This window comes from Cyprinodon variegatus, unplaced genomic scaffold (genome assembly GCF_000732505.1).
Source record: "Cyprinodon variegatus isolate N-32 unplaced genomic scaffold, C_variegatus-1.0 Scaffold1291, whole genome shotgun sequence".
NCBI classification, from domain to species: domain Eukaryota; kingdom Metazoa; phylum Chordata; class Actinopteri; order Cyprinodontiformes; family Cyprinodontidae; genus Cyprinodon; species Cyprinodon variegatus.
This window is the reverse complement of record NW_015151744.1, coordinates 165,067-178,854: the sequence shown is the minus strand read 5'-3', so window position 1 is coordinate 178,854 and position 13,788 is coordinate 165,067. Positions and strand designations below refer to the sequence as shown.

General features: G+C 38.9%; 1 protein-coding gene across 1 annotated transcript in view; it reads left to right on the top strand.

Moving 5' to 3' along the window:
• Positions 1-282: 282 nt before the first annotated feature.
• The window catches only part of suclg2 (succinate-CoA ligase, GDP-forming, beta subunit), a 117,576-nt gene continuing 104,070 nt past the window's right edge, over positions 283-13,788 (top strand). Inside the window, exons 1-2 of the mRNA XM_015402048.1 lie at positions 283-300; positions 3,522-3,663. Coding sequence (XP_015257534.1) covers positions 283-300; positions 3,522-3,663 — 160 coding nt within the window. The remainder of the gene's footprint in view (positions 301-3,521; positions 3,664-13,788) is intronic.

Sequence of the window (13,788 nt, the reverse complement as noted above, 5' to 3'; positions counted from 1 at the left end):
TTTTTCTTAATTAATAATTCCTGTCAGCAAAGTTTTAGTATAAAAAGTATGTATTTTAGGCCTATTTTTATGTTTAATATCTTCCAAATTGGTTACTGATTATTAGATCTGACTCAGAAATCATTGGGTTCATCAGAGGGACAAGTAGCTGAGAACAGGTAGGTAGTGAACCGCTTTGTGGCATGTTGTGGAAACCATCATCTGATCCTGAATGTCAGTAAAACAAGGGAGATGATTGTAGATTTCAGAAGAAACAGGAACAAGTTGAATTCTGTTAACATCATGGTAGAAGAAGTGGAGGTAGTGGAGGAGTATAAATACCTTTTGTGTTCAACTGGACAAAAAACTCGGCTGTGACACAGTTTACAAGAAGGGACACAGCAGACCGTACTTCCTATGAAAGCTTAGGTCCTTCAGTGTTTGCGGCAATATGCTGCACATCTTTTATAGGTCTGTTGTGGAGGGTGTGGTCTCTCTCTTCTATCCTCTGCTGGGGTAACAGCATCAGAGCAAATTACTTTTAAAAAAAAGACAAATAAATCTATATAAAGAAACAAATATTATGGATAACGGTGAGCATGCTCTTAATCAGGATGTTAAACAACAACAGGATGTGTTCAGTCAGAGGCTTCTCTGGATCCGTTGTAAAGACGGAGAGCTACAGAAGATTCTTCCAGCCAACACCTACAGCAACTCTGTGAAAAAGAATCCCATTTAAATAATCAGTTACTGCATTATTTAACTTCACTTTTGCATTAATTAGGTATTTTTTAATTGAATTGCACTGATCTGTTGTTTGTTGATTGTCGCTGAATGTCGAGAGCCAAAACTGATTAACTGCTAGTTGTATCTGTTTATGATTTTGAAAAACAACCAGGAATGATGTTGTTCCGTTTGTGGCTGTCGTGACTCTTGTTGACAATTGTTCCAATTTAAGCAGCTCAAAGCAGCCCTGCATCATGAGGCTGCTGCCAGTGTGTTTCAGTGATCTGCTCTTCTATCTGACCTTAAAGATTTTTGCTCTACAGTTAGCAGAACCTGTATTTACTCTGCACACAAGCCACTGCCACCACCATGTTTGACAGTGAATGCGATGTGCTTTGGTTGATGCACAGTGTAGCATTTTCAGTAAACACATTTAATCTCCAATGGAAATGCCTTTAGTACCAGAAGTGCTAATCGTCCTGTTACTTGCTCGTGTTGCTATTCCTCGTAACTAGGGCTGCAACTAACGATTATTTTAAAAATCGATGAATCGGACGATTATTTTTTCGATTAATCGATGAATCGGACAAAAAATATTTTTTATATTAACCTCTTTATTCCAAAATAAACATTTTAGACAGAACAAACAAGCACACAAGTACAGGTTGCTCATTAACTGTACTGGTGCAATATGAAAAATAAATGTTTGTGTTAAAACTACGCAAACTTACATGAGAAATGTAGCTGTACATCCACAAAATATAGGCTACTTTGTTTCATAAAGCGCAAAAAAAGACATTTTTGTTTTTAAAGCCCCTAAGGGGTTCAAACAATCCCCCCCCCCCCCATTTCAACAATGAGGTTTTTTTAGACTAGAAGAGTTCTGCCTTTTAAGACAGGAAAGTATAGCAGTTAAAGTTGCTACTTGAGAAAATACTGAACCATAGAGATAAAAATAGCCCTGTGATTCAAATTATAAATTGTATTTGGAATAAAAATGAGAGAACTAGGGGTGCTAAAAAACACATCCTCCAAAGACAGATATTTACATGGGAATGTGGCATATAATTAATTGACATATTACTGATCTTGCTGGATTTTATTCTGCTTTACTTCCATAAATTGCAGGATCTTCTTTACTTTATCTTTGCCAAAAGATTTAAACTTTAAAAGCCTTGCCCTCATAATTTGCAAGTTAATTTATTTATAAAGTAAATGTAAACGCTGCTTGAGCTAATTCAAATGAAATTAAAAGTAAAATAAGTAGCCAACCTTATCACTGTCTGTAACCTACTAACACGGTAAGGAAAGCATCAGATGAGCTACCTGAGAAACTAACGTAACGTTTCCCCACTTTAAAACCAAACAAACATGGTGGTTCCGTGCCATGTTAATTTCTTTTGAAAAAAGTTGCATGTTATCACTTTTTTCGCTTTACAAAGCGCAGGCTATTTTAATTATTTTGATCAATTTGCGCCGTCAATCCCGGTGCATGCGCGCTTCATTTGCAGTCTGGACGCTGAGGCTCTGACTGCAGCGCTGAGAGGGACTCCTGCGGGAGCGGGGGGAGGCGCCCCACGGCAGAGTAGGAACGATACATGCTTTCACGTAAGAGTCTCCAAAAGCCGCCAGTGACACCGAAAAAAGTCGCCAGATTTGTCGCTAGTCGCTTTTTTGAAAAATAGTCGCTCGAGGGGTCTGAAAAGTCGCTGAGTTGGCAACACTGCACCTGCGGTGCTGACTCGCTCTGCCATATTTTTTTTTCTTCCTCTTTCAGTCAAGAGGCAGTGATGACGGCGCGGCGGATGACGCAATAATCGCGCGACACAACTAATCAATGATGAAATTCGTTGCCAACGCTTTTAAAAGTCGATTTTTATCGATTCGTTGTTGCAGCCCTACTCGTAACGTATAAAATATGGTACCATTACAGTTGATGCCATGAAACAAAATCTATTATATTCTTCATTCCTTAAGCTGACCTATGAATGTTTTGGACGAAGGTTGACTGATATTTAGAACTGCTCATAATTTGTTTTGGCTTTATTCATAACCCAGTTTATACTAAAGAGCAGCAACCTCACTTGATGATGGTTTGGATTTTTTGTTGATCGACAGTGTGGGTTTTTAAGTATGTCTGCCATTTAAATGGAAGCTGAGTGAAATATCTGAACCTTCTGTTTAGTTTTATGAGTTTGTTTTTCTTATTTCCAGGTGTCCTTCCTCAAACAACTTGCCTGAACATAAATTGGATATATTTCATTCTTAACGTTATCTTCACATTTGTTTAATGTTCAAGTCAGAGAACATAAACACCAAACCATCATTTATCTGCAATAGCCTAATTGACATCAAAATCCTTGTTTTAAACTTAATTTAATGGCATTTCCTCTGCTAATGGCTCTCTAAAGTTTTTTTTTTCTTTGATAGCACTAGTGTGCATGAATATGTAGTTATATGTCAAATTGCACTTACACCTGTGCGTTTAGCACAGCGAGTCGGCGCTGAGGGATTTTATCTCTAAAACAGCCTGTGTTTCTCCTTCCCATTAAAAAGCCAATTTCTTTTTAATAGCAGCAACAGCTGGAGCTGACAGGGCCAATGTCTGGCGGTGCTGCAAACACCTCCTTAGCTGTAATGCAGGTGCAAAACACGGCTTGTTGGTGTATAATGCAAAACACCCCAGCAGTGGGAATCGCATCCTTACTCATGTTTTAAGTGCTGAAAAAAAAAAAGCTGTTTGTGTACCATGTTAGCTGTCTTTCATTCATACCTTCCAAGTAAAATTTATTCTCCCTCCGCCTTGCTTCTCCCAGTGCACCTGGCTGAGTCCCCGGAGATGGCTAAATCTACAAGAGTACCAGAGCAAGAAGCTGATGCAGGACAGCGGCGTGGCGGTCCAGCGCTTCTACGTGGCTGACACAGCTTCTGAGGCCCAGGAGGCTGCCAAGAGACTCAGTGAGTAGAATATACCCATACAGTATACTGCTTGCAGAATTATTAAACAATTTTGAAAGATTAATGTTATTGTTGTACAACTGCAGTCCTCAGAGTCAGTTAAAAGTTTCACTAAACCTGAGATCTGAGGAATAGTAATAATAGAAGAATGTTTGTGTACAAGTACAAGGGAAGCTATTACAGCGCAGCATTCTTTTAGAATTAACTAAAAACTTCTACGTCTCACTCATATTTTTATCTATTAAAGTGCTAGTAATCAACTTCAAATGTGCATGCTTATATTTTTTACTTAAAGAATAAAAATCAGTGAACATTGCAGCCATTCTCCTTTACTAACAGTTAAAATGCTGTGATTTAAAAATGCTAAACACGAGAAGATCTCTTTGAAAACAAAAAGTACACTTGTGATTGCTTTTTGCTTTTATCTTAAGTACATTAACTTTAGCTGAATAGAATGATCATAGACACAACAGAACAATAAGTTGAAGATAGCAAATCATTAGTGGTACCGTCCCTTACTGCCTACTTTGCCTATTCTGCATAGCAGTCCATGAACACTTCAGCAGTTGTCCATAACAAAACCACTTTTCCAACGCTCGCTAGTTCCCCTGTTTACATTATTCTCGCTTTCACCCTATCCTTTCTTTGCCTGTAACAATGGCAGCTACATTTGCTGTGATCAGTGGGTAAAAAGTAGTTTAAATATGTTTTTAAGTGAGAAAGTCCACCTGAAAACTTAATCTGTGCGATCAGTTCAAGATTACCATCCTGCCTTCAAATATTATTTCACTGTCGGAGCCGCTCAGACCCTAGCTGTCACTAGGAATCCTGTTCAACAGCAGCCTCTGGCTCGGTTGCCTCTTTGCAGTTTTCTACTACAGTTCGCGGCGGCTGGAAGTCGTTTTTTATGTGTAATCCAAACTGTAGGCGAGAGAATAATAAAAGCGAACACATTTTGCCGACACGTTTTGACATTTTAAGTTCATTTAGGCATTGATAAACTGTTTCAGAGGACTGATCGTAGCGATCTCCATCAACAGCGCTGTCTTTGTCTCCCTGTCAGCACCCAGATCAGCTTCTCTGATTCAAGCAGCAAAAGTTCTCCAGCAGCAGCTGCTTCTGAAGCTCGTTGCATGCATTAGATGCTCTGAAGTTCATGACGCGCTGCTCCACCTGCTCAGACGCATTGCTCCTGTTTTTCAAAATGTGCTGTGGGACCTTTTTGCCTCGCCAAGATGTGCGGCAACCATTGATTTTGCATGTAAACTGGCAGCTTGTGCTGCCTCTGCTGCTTGCAGTATGAACGTAGCATAACATCGGTATCTATTGCTATTTCAGGAGTGCTAAAGATCTTAAACGATTTTTTACATTTCTTTTCGGCCCATTTTTTGGAATAACAGAGGCTGTTTGTCGTTCATACAGAGCTTAACATAGGATGTTGGTATTCTTAGGCCACTACTCTTTAATTACACAACTCCAATAATGATATATATATAATTCCTCTGACAGGCATAAGTAATGTTACCTTTAAATTAAATGTTTAGTAACAATGTACAGGGCGGTGAGTGACATGGAGCTGTATTACCAGGTGAGAAAACACTGTGCTGTCCTCCTAATGGGCTGACTGACAGCTATAAAATAAATTAGTTAGCAATGAGGACATTTTAAGAAACGTAAAGGACAAAAGTCATTCTCAGCCCATTCCTTTTAATTTCTAGTAATAAGAGACAAAGTCGAGGAGAAACCTGTAAAATTTCCTGGCTGCTCAGTGACTGTTTGTTTCTGTTAACATGAGTTAATCAGATGTATAAACTTCTTCACTATGAATAAAAATTTATAGTAAAGAAGTCCTTTAACATAAAGATGCCAAAGAAGATAAATGTATATTTAAGAATGCACCAATCCACATTTTTTAACTGTCGATTCAGATTTCCATACCTGCAGATGCTGATACCTTTCTAAATACCAGCTACTAGCCATGTTTACATCTAAATGTCATACATTTTGAAGAAACTCTTCAAATGTTAAAAAAGAAAAAGGAAAATGTGTTTCCGTCACTGATCTCTACTTATTCACTTGATTGCTGATCGTACATGGTGCTGTTGAGGTCACCAGCCGTCATATTGGTACTCCCTGATTAGACAGGTCGGAATGTAAACAATACGTGCGCTACAGCATCAAACCATGATGATGTTCTCATTATCAGGGGGTCTCAAGACTGGAAAATAAAGCTATATTCATTGCTTTAACACACACTTGCTGATTCATAGCATCAGTATATCACTGTAATTTATGGTAAAATGGGCACATCACATTGCATATTCAGTATGAAGTCTATAAATCATCTAATATAGAATATTATTCAAATCCATCACAAGAAAATTTGTGAGTTAATGGAGCATAATAATACTGCGGTCAGATATTAAGACTATTACACACGCACACACTATCTGATGATGTGCAAAAAAAATCTAAATTGATGACGTACATGTGATATACATGTATTGATTACATTGTTATGGTAATTACATTACATTACAGGCATTTTTATGGAGCTATTCTGTGAAAGTGGGCAGGACCAAGATGGCGGCAGGTGACTTCAGTTTTTTCGGTCCAGTGAATAAATAGAGATCAGTGGTTTCCATCCTTTGGAGCAAATTAACCAGGCAATGCAAAAGTAACGCTTGGCTGCAAGAAACAGGAGGTAGAGGCTGCAAATCGGATTGAAACACAAATCATTAATGGACCGAGGTTTCTATCGGGCAAGCTGGCTTACTTTGTCATGTCAGCTTGTATAAGCAGTGGTTTATGCCATCCAGAGACGTAGAAAGAGAAGTGTGATTCTAACATTTGTATTAAGGACGGAGAAACAGCCGATCATTCAGGTGAGGTAATCAGGTTTACTAAATTGGAACTTATTCAATGCATTAGTTTTTATCCCCACTTTAGCACATTTACATTTACACCACCTAAGCCAAGGGTAAAAACTGTTTTGCGAAATTTAGTCATAATTTTAATGTTCCTGCTTCCAACAAGCTCTTCTAATGCAATACTTCAGAATTAGCAAAGAAAGATTAATGGAAACATGTTAAATCTTGATTTAGCTTGAAAAGGCTGTCATAAACTTCTCTCTATAACCAAGTATGGCATGTTTGAATAGACCAAATACATGTGGCCCAATGTATTTGGTCCTTTTTCAGCAATACCTGCTTTAAAATCTTTTTCAGTGCCAGTATCCGTGTGGTTATTTATTGAATCACTGCATTTCGATTCATCATAATAACTAAACATAATGACCAAAATTACTACAAAATAAAATAAGAGTTTCAAACACTCTCAGTTCTTGTGTTTTGCTGCTTCCTTACTGGGAACCTTTTGCAGGTTTTCAGCTCCTTCTGTTTCACCATCATATTTCTTATGTTTTATTAAAAACCAGTGCAATAACTGTGTAGCTCGTATCAAACTCATATTCTTTGGTAAACAAAATCAAATATTTGAAGAGGTTCATAGTGGGGAGATAAGGCCCTGTATATTTGAATTTTTCTTTTTTTTTTAATAGATGGATATTTATTAACTTGTTGTCTACATATGATGAATTGTTGCCATACATATTTACTGTACTCTTTATTTGTTTAGTATAGATCTTGAAATATTTATAGTAAAAGTGAAATTGCAATGCTGAATACAGTAAACAGTTTGAGCCTTTGTTATCTTTTACTGTTGATTCTCTGCTGCTCTACGTGCAAATGAGTGTGTTTAATAAGGGCTGAAGCTTTATCAAGTTTAATCGCATCTTTTTGCTGTTTATTTGTATGTATGAGCCAGGGTTTTTTGACCTCAGTGACTGTGCCCGCTCTGCTTTTCATCACAGAGCTTATCCGCACTAATTTGTTGCACAACCTTTCGCATTGAGTTTCTCACGCTTTGCATGGGTATTTTATTATTGTCTTCTTTCTGTTATTGTCTGGTGTTCGTTCTTTGTGCATTTTGGATTATCGCCTGCATACACTTGCACAGAGCTTTGGAAGGAAGGAACTGAAATTGTACTTGTTCTACAAGCTACTGCAACAATGCATTATACTTGCATGAACAAAGAGGGTTTAGCATCCATTTGTATGCACCCACACACAGCGTTCTCCCCAGTCTCTATTCTTTCCTTTTTCTGCTTTGCTACTGTCACATCCAGCATGTGTTCCTGTCTTTAGATTTATATTTTATTCAGTGTTCTTTTACAAATACAGCAACTGCTTTTTGATGGCGCATCCAGATTGGTTTTTAGCCAGCAAGGTGCCCCTCTGATCGCCGCCCAGGAGCTCAAGAGCCCGGGGTTCTGCCTTCAGTGGTTCTGTTTATGAAGCAGAAAAACATAAACTGAATAGTAGAGGGATCATATATATTTTCCTGACAGCCCTTATTGCTGTAAGGAATGAAACGGAGAGAGAAAACTCCAGACAGATGAATTACTAGAGAACAGACAGCTTAATACAAACCAGGTGAGACTTGTATAGATAGAAATTCTGTGAGGAGCGAATTATGAGCTATTCTCAATTGGATTTACATTTGGACTGGGCCATTATGACACATTAATCTTCACCCACTGAATCTCTGAATATATCTTTTATGGTTTTCTGGTCAGCTAATAACTGACATTTTAATCACTTAGATGAAACACATTGTGATGTGTGACTTTGATTTTCTCATAAAAGTAAAAGCAGGAATAAAAGAATAACTAATGTTGATTAAAGGATCATTAAACTTACAGGGTGTGATATTTACAGGGATTTACTGACATAAATGGTGTATATACAATCTATATGTATGTTATTATATCCTATGGACTGAAAAATCTCAATCTTTATGTTTGCCTTAGAATTTGCTATTTACAATTACATAGGAGTGGGTTCTTATTTGTGGAGACATCTGCGCTACAGCAGCACAGAGTTGACAAAAAACTGACTAAAGATCACAATCACGCTCAAATGGGAATACACCAAGGTATAGGCCCATATACAATCCTACATAGACTAATAAAAGACAGAGCTCGTCTGCCTGGCTGTGTGTTTCCTAGATGGGGCCGCCTTTTACCGTTACCGTTTGTATCTCTGTTTCTGTCTCCTTGAACCCCAGTCGGCCTCGGCAGATGGCCGCTCACACTGAGCCTGATTCTTCTGGAGGTTTCTTCCTGTTAAAATGTTTTTTTCTCTCCACTGTCGCTACAAGCATGCTTGGTGTGAGGGGTTGCCTTCGAGTCAGTGAGTTGATGCGATCAACTGGTTTTCTTTAGATAGAAAACTTTGAATCAATTTGACTGAATGATTTCATTAACTGTAAAGTGCCTTGAGATGACATTTGTTGTGAATTAGCGCTATATGAATAAACTGAATTGAATTGAATTAATAAAATACTATTTATGAAATCATCTATGTAAACAAGACTTACACCGACCAGGACAGGCTACCGCCCGGTTAGTATGGAGACGACTGATTTAAATCGCTGGTTGTTATTTTTTTGTCAGAGTGCCCAAAACGAATCACCTGGCAAACAGAGGTAAGGGGAGATAGTGTATTCAGTCTGGCCACGACGAATTATCAGCTAAGGAACCAAAAGGAGGAGCTAGCCGCTGCTCAGGAAGAGAGCTAAAAAGCACAGTGGTATTAGCTATTTTGTGCTGGAGGTAGAATATGAAACTGTTTTTCTAGGGCTAAATTAAAACAGCTTTATCAAAAGCTTGACCCTGTGATCTAATTTAGGTAAAGCAACGTCGAGGAAGCCATTTTGTACCGCAACGGCCTCCGTATTGTTGGAGGGGAGAGGCAGTTGCAGTCTGACCATTAGATTTAATTGAAAATAACACATTGTAGCTTTAATTGAAATTTCTTGTGACAATAATTCAAAATTATAGTATGAAATGCCAACTCTAAAAAATTGGTGATTCCCATTTTTGTGCCACACTGTTAAATCTCTGGCAGCACCAAAAAGTTTTCTTCTAGGATTGCCTTGTGTCCAGCTCCACTAATTCCCCCTACTAAGTGACATTTTCACACACCCCTGCAGTCCCCCAGCACATGTTTTTAGTTAGGAATATTTCATAGGGTCTACACCTTGGTGTATCAGATCTTTTGGCTTTGTGCAGCATAGTGGGTCTGGGGTATTCTCCCCTGAAAAATTTTGCAATTAAGACTTTCTGCAACAATATTTCCTGCATTTTAGGATGGAGTGCAGCTAACCTTTTTTTTTTATTACAACACTACAAAAGCGCTTGCTGGTTCTTTTTTTATGTTTGTTCACATTAAGGTGTGACGCGGTTCAAGAGCATCTATCTTTTGAGAGTTGCTTTGCTATCTTTGCTGTGATAAGTAGGTAAAAAGTAGTTTTAATATATTTTTAGGTGGAAAATCGACCTCAAAACATTGTCTGTGCAGTCAGTTCATCAAGATTACGATCCTGCCATAATGGGCCCGGTTGCCTCTTGGGGGCTTTCCGCTACTGTTCATGGCGGCTGGAAATAGATGTTAGCATTTTTCAGGTATATGATACAAACTGCAAGCACCACAATAATAAAAGCGAACATTTTACTGGCAGGATTCGATAGGTTTTAAATTAATTTAGGCATTAATAAACAGTTTCAGGGTGGGAATGTTGTGTTCAGTTTTCTAGTTTTATACCGCACAAAGCATTTAGGATTTCACTTAAAAATCTGTATTTAGACTCTAAGCAGAGTGCTTATTTTTAAAGTTTTGTTGTGTACGTGGCTTTTGCCAAACTGCAGATAGGACTTCTAATAGCCTTCTTTCCCTTCTGACTTCCTCTTTACCATTAACTTCTCTAATTAGAGATTGGCCCTTAGAGGTTTTATAAGGGCTATGTCTATTATTTTGGCATCAGTCCATAAGGGGTGTCAAACTAACGTCCTGGAATGGAACCAAGCTTTATGAGATGTTTAAAGGTTGGGATACATTATTTGATTGAACTGACTCTGTAAAATACCTTCATATCCTGTGTATTGGTAGCCTAGTAAACTAGCCCGATCCGCCTGTGGCCAAAATAATTTTTGCCTGGGTCTAGCCTCATCAGTGCCCTAGGCCCTTAATCTGGCGGGCCAATCACAACGCAGAGATGTGTTTTGAATGTCTGGATGTGAAGCGGGCGGGGTTTTGAGGGCATGATGACAAAGCTGCACAACGCTGGAGAAAGCACAACCGTAGCATGCACTGCAGCGGCAGCAGCTTTGGAGAGCTCCATAGAAAGTTAAAAGTTCTCTTTCTGTTGCTGTTGTTCAATAAAAGTATGTTTTAAGATAATTTGCAGTGAGAATATTATACTTTAAAGCGTCACTATATGGTCCATTTACCAATTTAATGCGTAATAAAACAACTATTTCCGAAGTTGAGAGGACCGCGGCAACCAGCGAAACCTCCGAGGCTAACGGCAGCCAGGGCTAACCGCAGCCCGTCTGCAGCGGCCCTCTCTCGGCATAGTCATGTGTGAAGGACCGCTGGCTCTGATGGCGATTTTTGACTCCGCTTTGGAATCAGTTTTGAAAGGATTAGACTTTGGGTTTTCATTAAAACGTGAGCAGGAAGATGCTTCCTACATCAGAGTCAGTTGCACTCATTGGTCAGAGCGTTGGCCAATAGGCACAGACATGGTTTGAAAAACAACGGGTTGTTCTCATCAACAATCTTCCGATGTCTCATTCATCAGGGCCAGACTGAATAACACCTTTCATCTCCCATTTAGTCGGGTTTATCAGGCTAGTGTATTGGAGCTGTGATATAAATAAACTGAAGTTTTATTAGGGTTTTATTCTGTTGACCTGCAGGCCATATCCTTGCACAATTGAATGTTGTCTTTCTTTACATCTCAAGCTCAGCTGTATGGAGTTCAAACTTTTGCATGAAAAAGAGTGCTGATCTCAAGAAAAAAGAGAGACTTGTTAAACAGCCAGTCTTCAATGGCACATTCCACTTAAAACTGTTAACAGCAAGGATGTTTTGGAAATTCCCTGCCAAACTAGGAAAAAAGGAATAGTGTAAATCTTTCCAGTAATTTCCTGCAACTCTTATAAATAAGGCCATCTTTCCCCAATGCTTAATCCTTTCATGTCCATTAATGGGCCGTAGTTCAGTTGGCGGTCCTGTGAGACTTCCTCACACTTCCACATCCCGTGACTCCCTAGCTTGCCAATAAAGCGTGCAAGTGAACATCCATAGATGCTTCATTTCCTTGCGTTCTCGTTGCATCTGTGAGTGGTTTCTCTTGGGCTGTGTTGGGTCACATATAGATGCATCAGAGAGAAGAAAAAAGGCAGTAGATTAATAACCTTTTGAGTTAGGATCAGTTGGCCCAATAAATGAAGCGAGAATGCCAGACTGGGACTCCCAGGGGCAAGAGGGGAAGATGGGGCATGGAGCCAGCGGTGGTAGCTGCTCTGTTTAATGGCTTCACCCTGTAGAGAACACAAACCTTTGCACTATGCATGACATGTTGGTTGGTCGGGGTATCTGAGCTGACTAGGAGTAACTCAAACAGATTTATGGTTGGCGCCGGCATCCTGCTGTGAGCTTCTGGCTCCTTGTGCAAACACCAGAGTGAGCTGGCCAAGCATGGCGGCACAGACACAGATGAATGGCATTCATCTCTTTCTTTAGGCACTCACACACACCCAACAATGCTCTACAGTTTTTTTAAACTCTTACTTAACCCTTAAGTGTTTAAGTTGACAGTTAAATTGCAGCTATGCTATATAGAAATTGTTCTCATTCCTCTTAGCAGTGTGCAGTAGACACAGATTAAAGCATTTTGTTACTGCTGTTTCTAAAAACCTTTAAGAACTCTCAGCTTTTCTATCAAAACTCTAAAAGACAGAGCCCGACATGGATCATTGATTCCCTTTTAAGTTGAATGGCATGTCTAGGAGGGAGGTTTGCAGTGTGGCAGATGGGTGATGCGCGCTCAGCTAATCTCTCATGGAAAGAAGGGTTTGATTTCGGCGGCACCACACTGAGTGAATCCTTCAGGGATTTATCAGAAAGTCCAAAACTTTTGGAATGTGTTCTCCACTGGGACGCTGAGACAGTGACAAACTAACCACTGCTGTCCATCCAGAATCGATGACCCACATCCACCAGTCCCACACTTAAAGCTATAATCTTTCAGGCAGAGGTGTGTGGAGCAGAGGAAATTGGTTCTGATAAAGATGATGCAATTAAAGTGATCTAAACTTTTCCTAGATAAAAATGTTTTTAAAGCACCCCTTTATTTATTTAGCCGGTGTTTACCAGTAACTGAGCATGCCTCGAAATACCCCATTATGATAGCATCACTTAGGCCTAATGTTTACAATATTCATCAAGGCCTTCCACCATTATTTGTTGTGAAGTTGCTTCATAATACTGGGATTTGGATTCTCTTTCAGGATAAAAACTCTTCTTATAATGAAATAAAAAACTTTTCTGTTCTTACTTTTGGGGTTTGTAAGTTTTTAGAGTATAGATTGGATGTAGTTAGGGATGAACCAGGCATCTCCTGTTTAGGCTGGAGGATCCAGATGCAGTAAAATAATAGTTTACAGCCTTGGATGCCAGCGATTAAGACACTTTTTGAACAAAGAGGAGCCAGCAAGGAGGTGATGAAACTCTTTTCTGTTTTTTCTTCAAACCGAGGAGTTCAATAGCTTCATTATATTGGGCCAAACCAACAATTTGAATGATACATGTATGTTTCAAGGAACAAAAACATTAAGCTTCAACTTAAATATGATGAATTCTAAATGCTGCGATAGCTCCTACTTTGTCAGTCTAGTTTGCTGGTCAGTGCATTGTAAACCTCTTTACAAACAGTTGCAGCTTTTGAAAGTCTTTGATCCTGTGTTCAACCTGACTTCTAACAGGCATTTATAAAGTAACCAAAGTATTCAGAGTCTCATAGCTTTTGTTTAAAACAGAAAAGTTGATCTTAGCCCTTTTTGTAAGCAAATAGAAAAATATATTAATTGCTGTTGTAACAATGCAACATTGATGTAGTTTTCTTTTTCAATAAATAAAACATGAATAAACACATGCTGAAAGTAGCATTAGGTTTGATGTAGAAGGATATTATGCTGCATTTGAAAGTAAAAATATT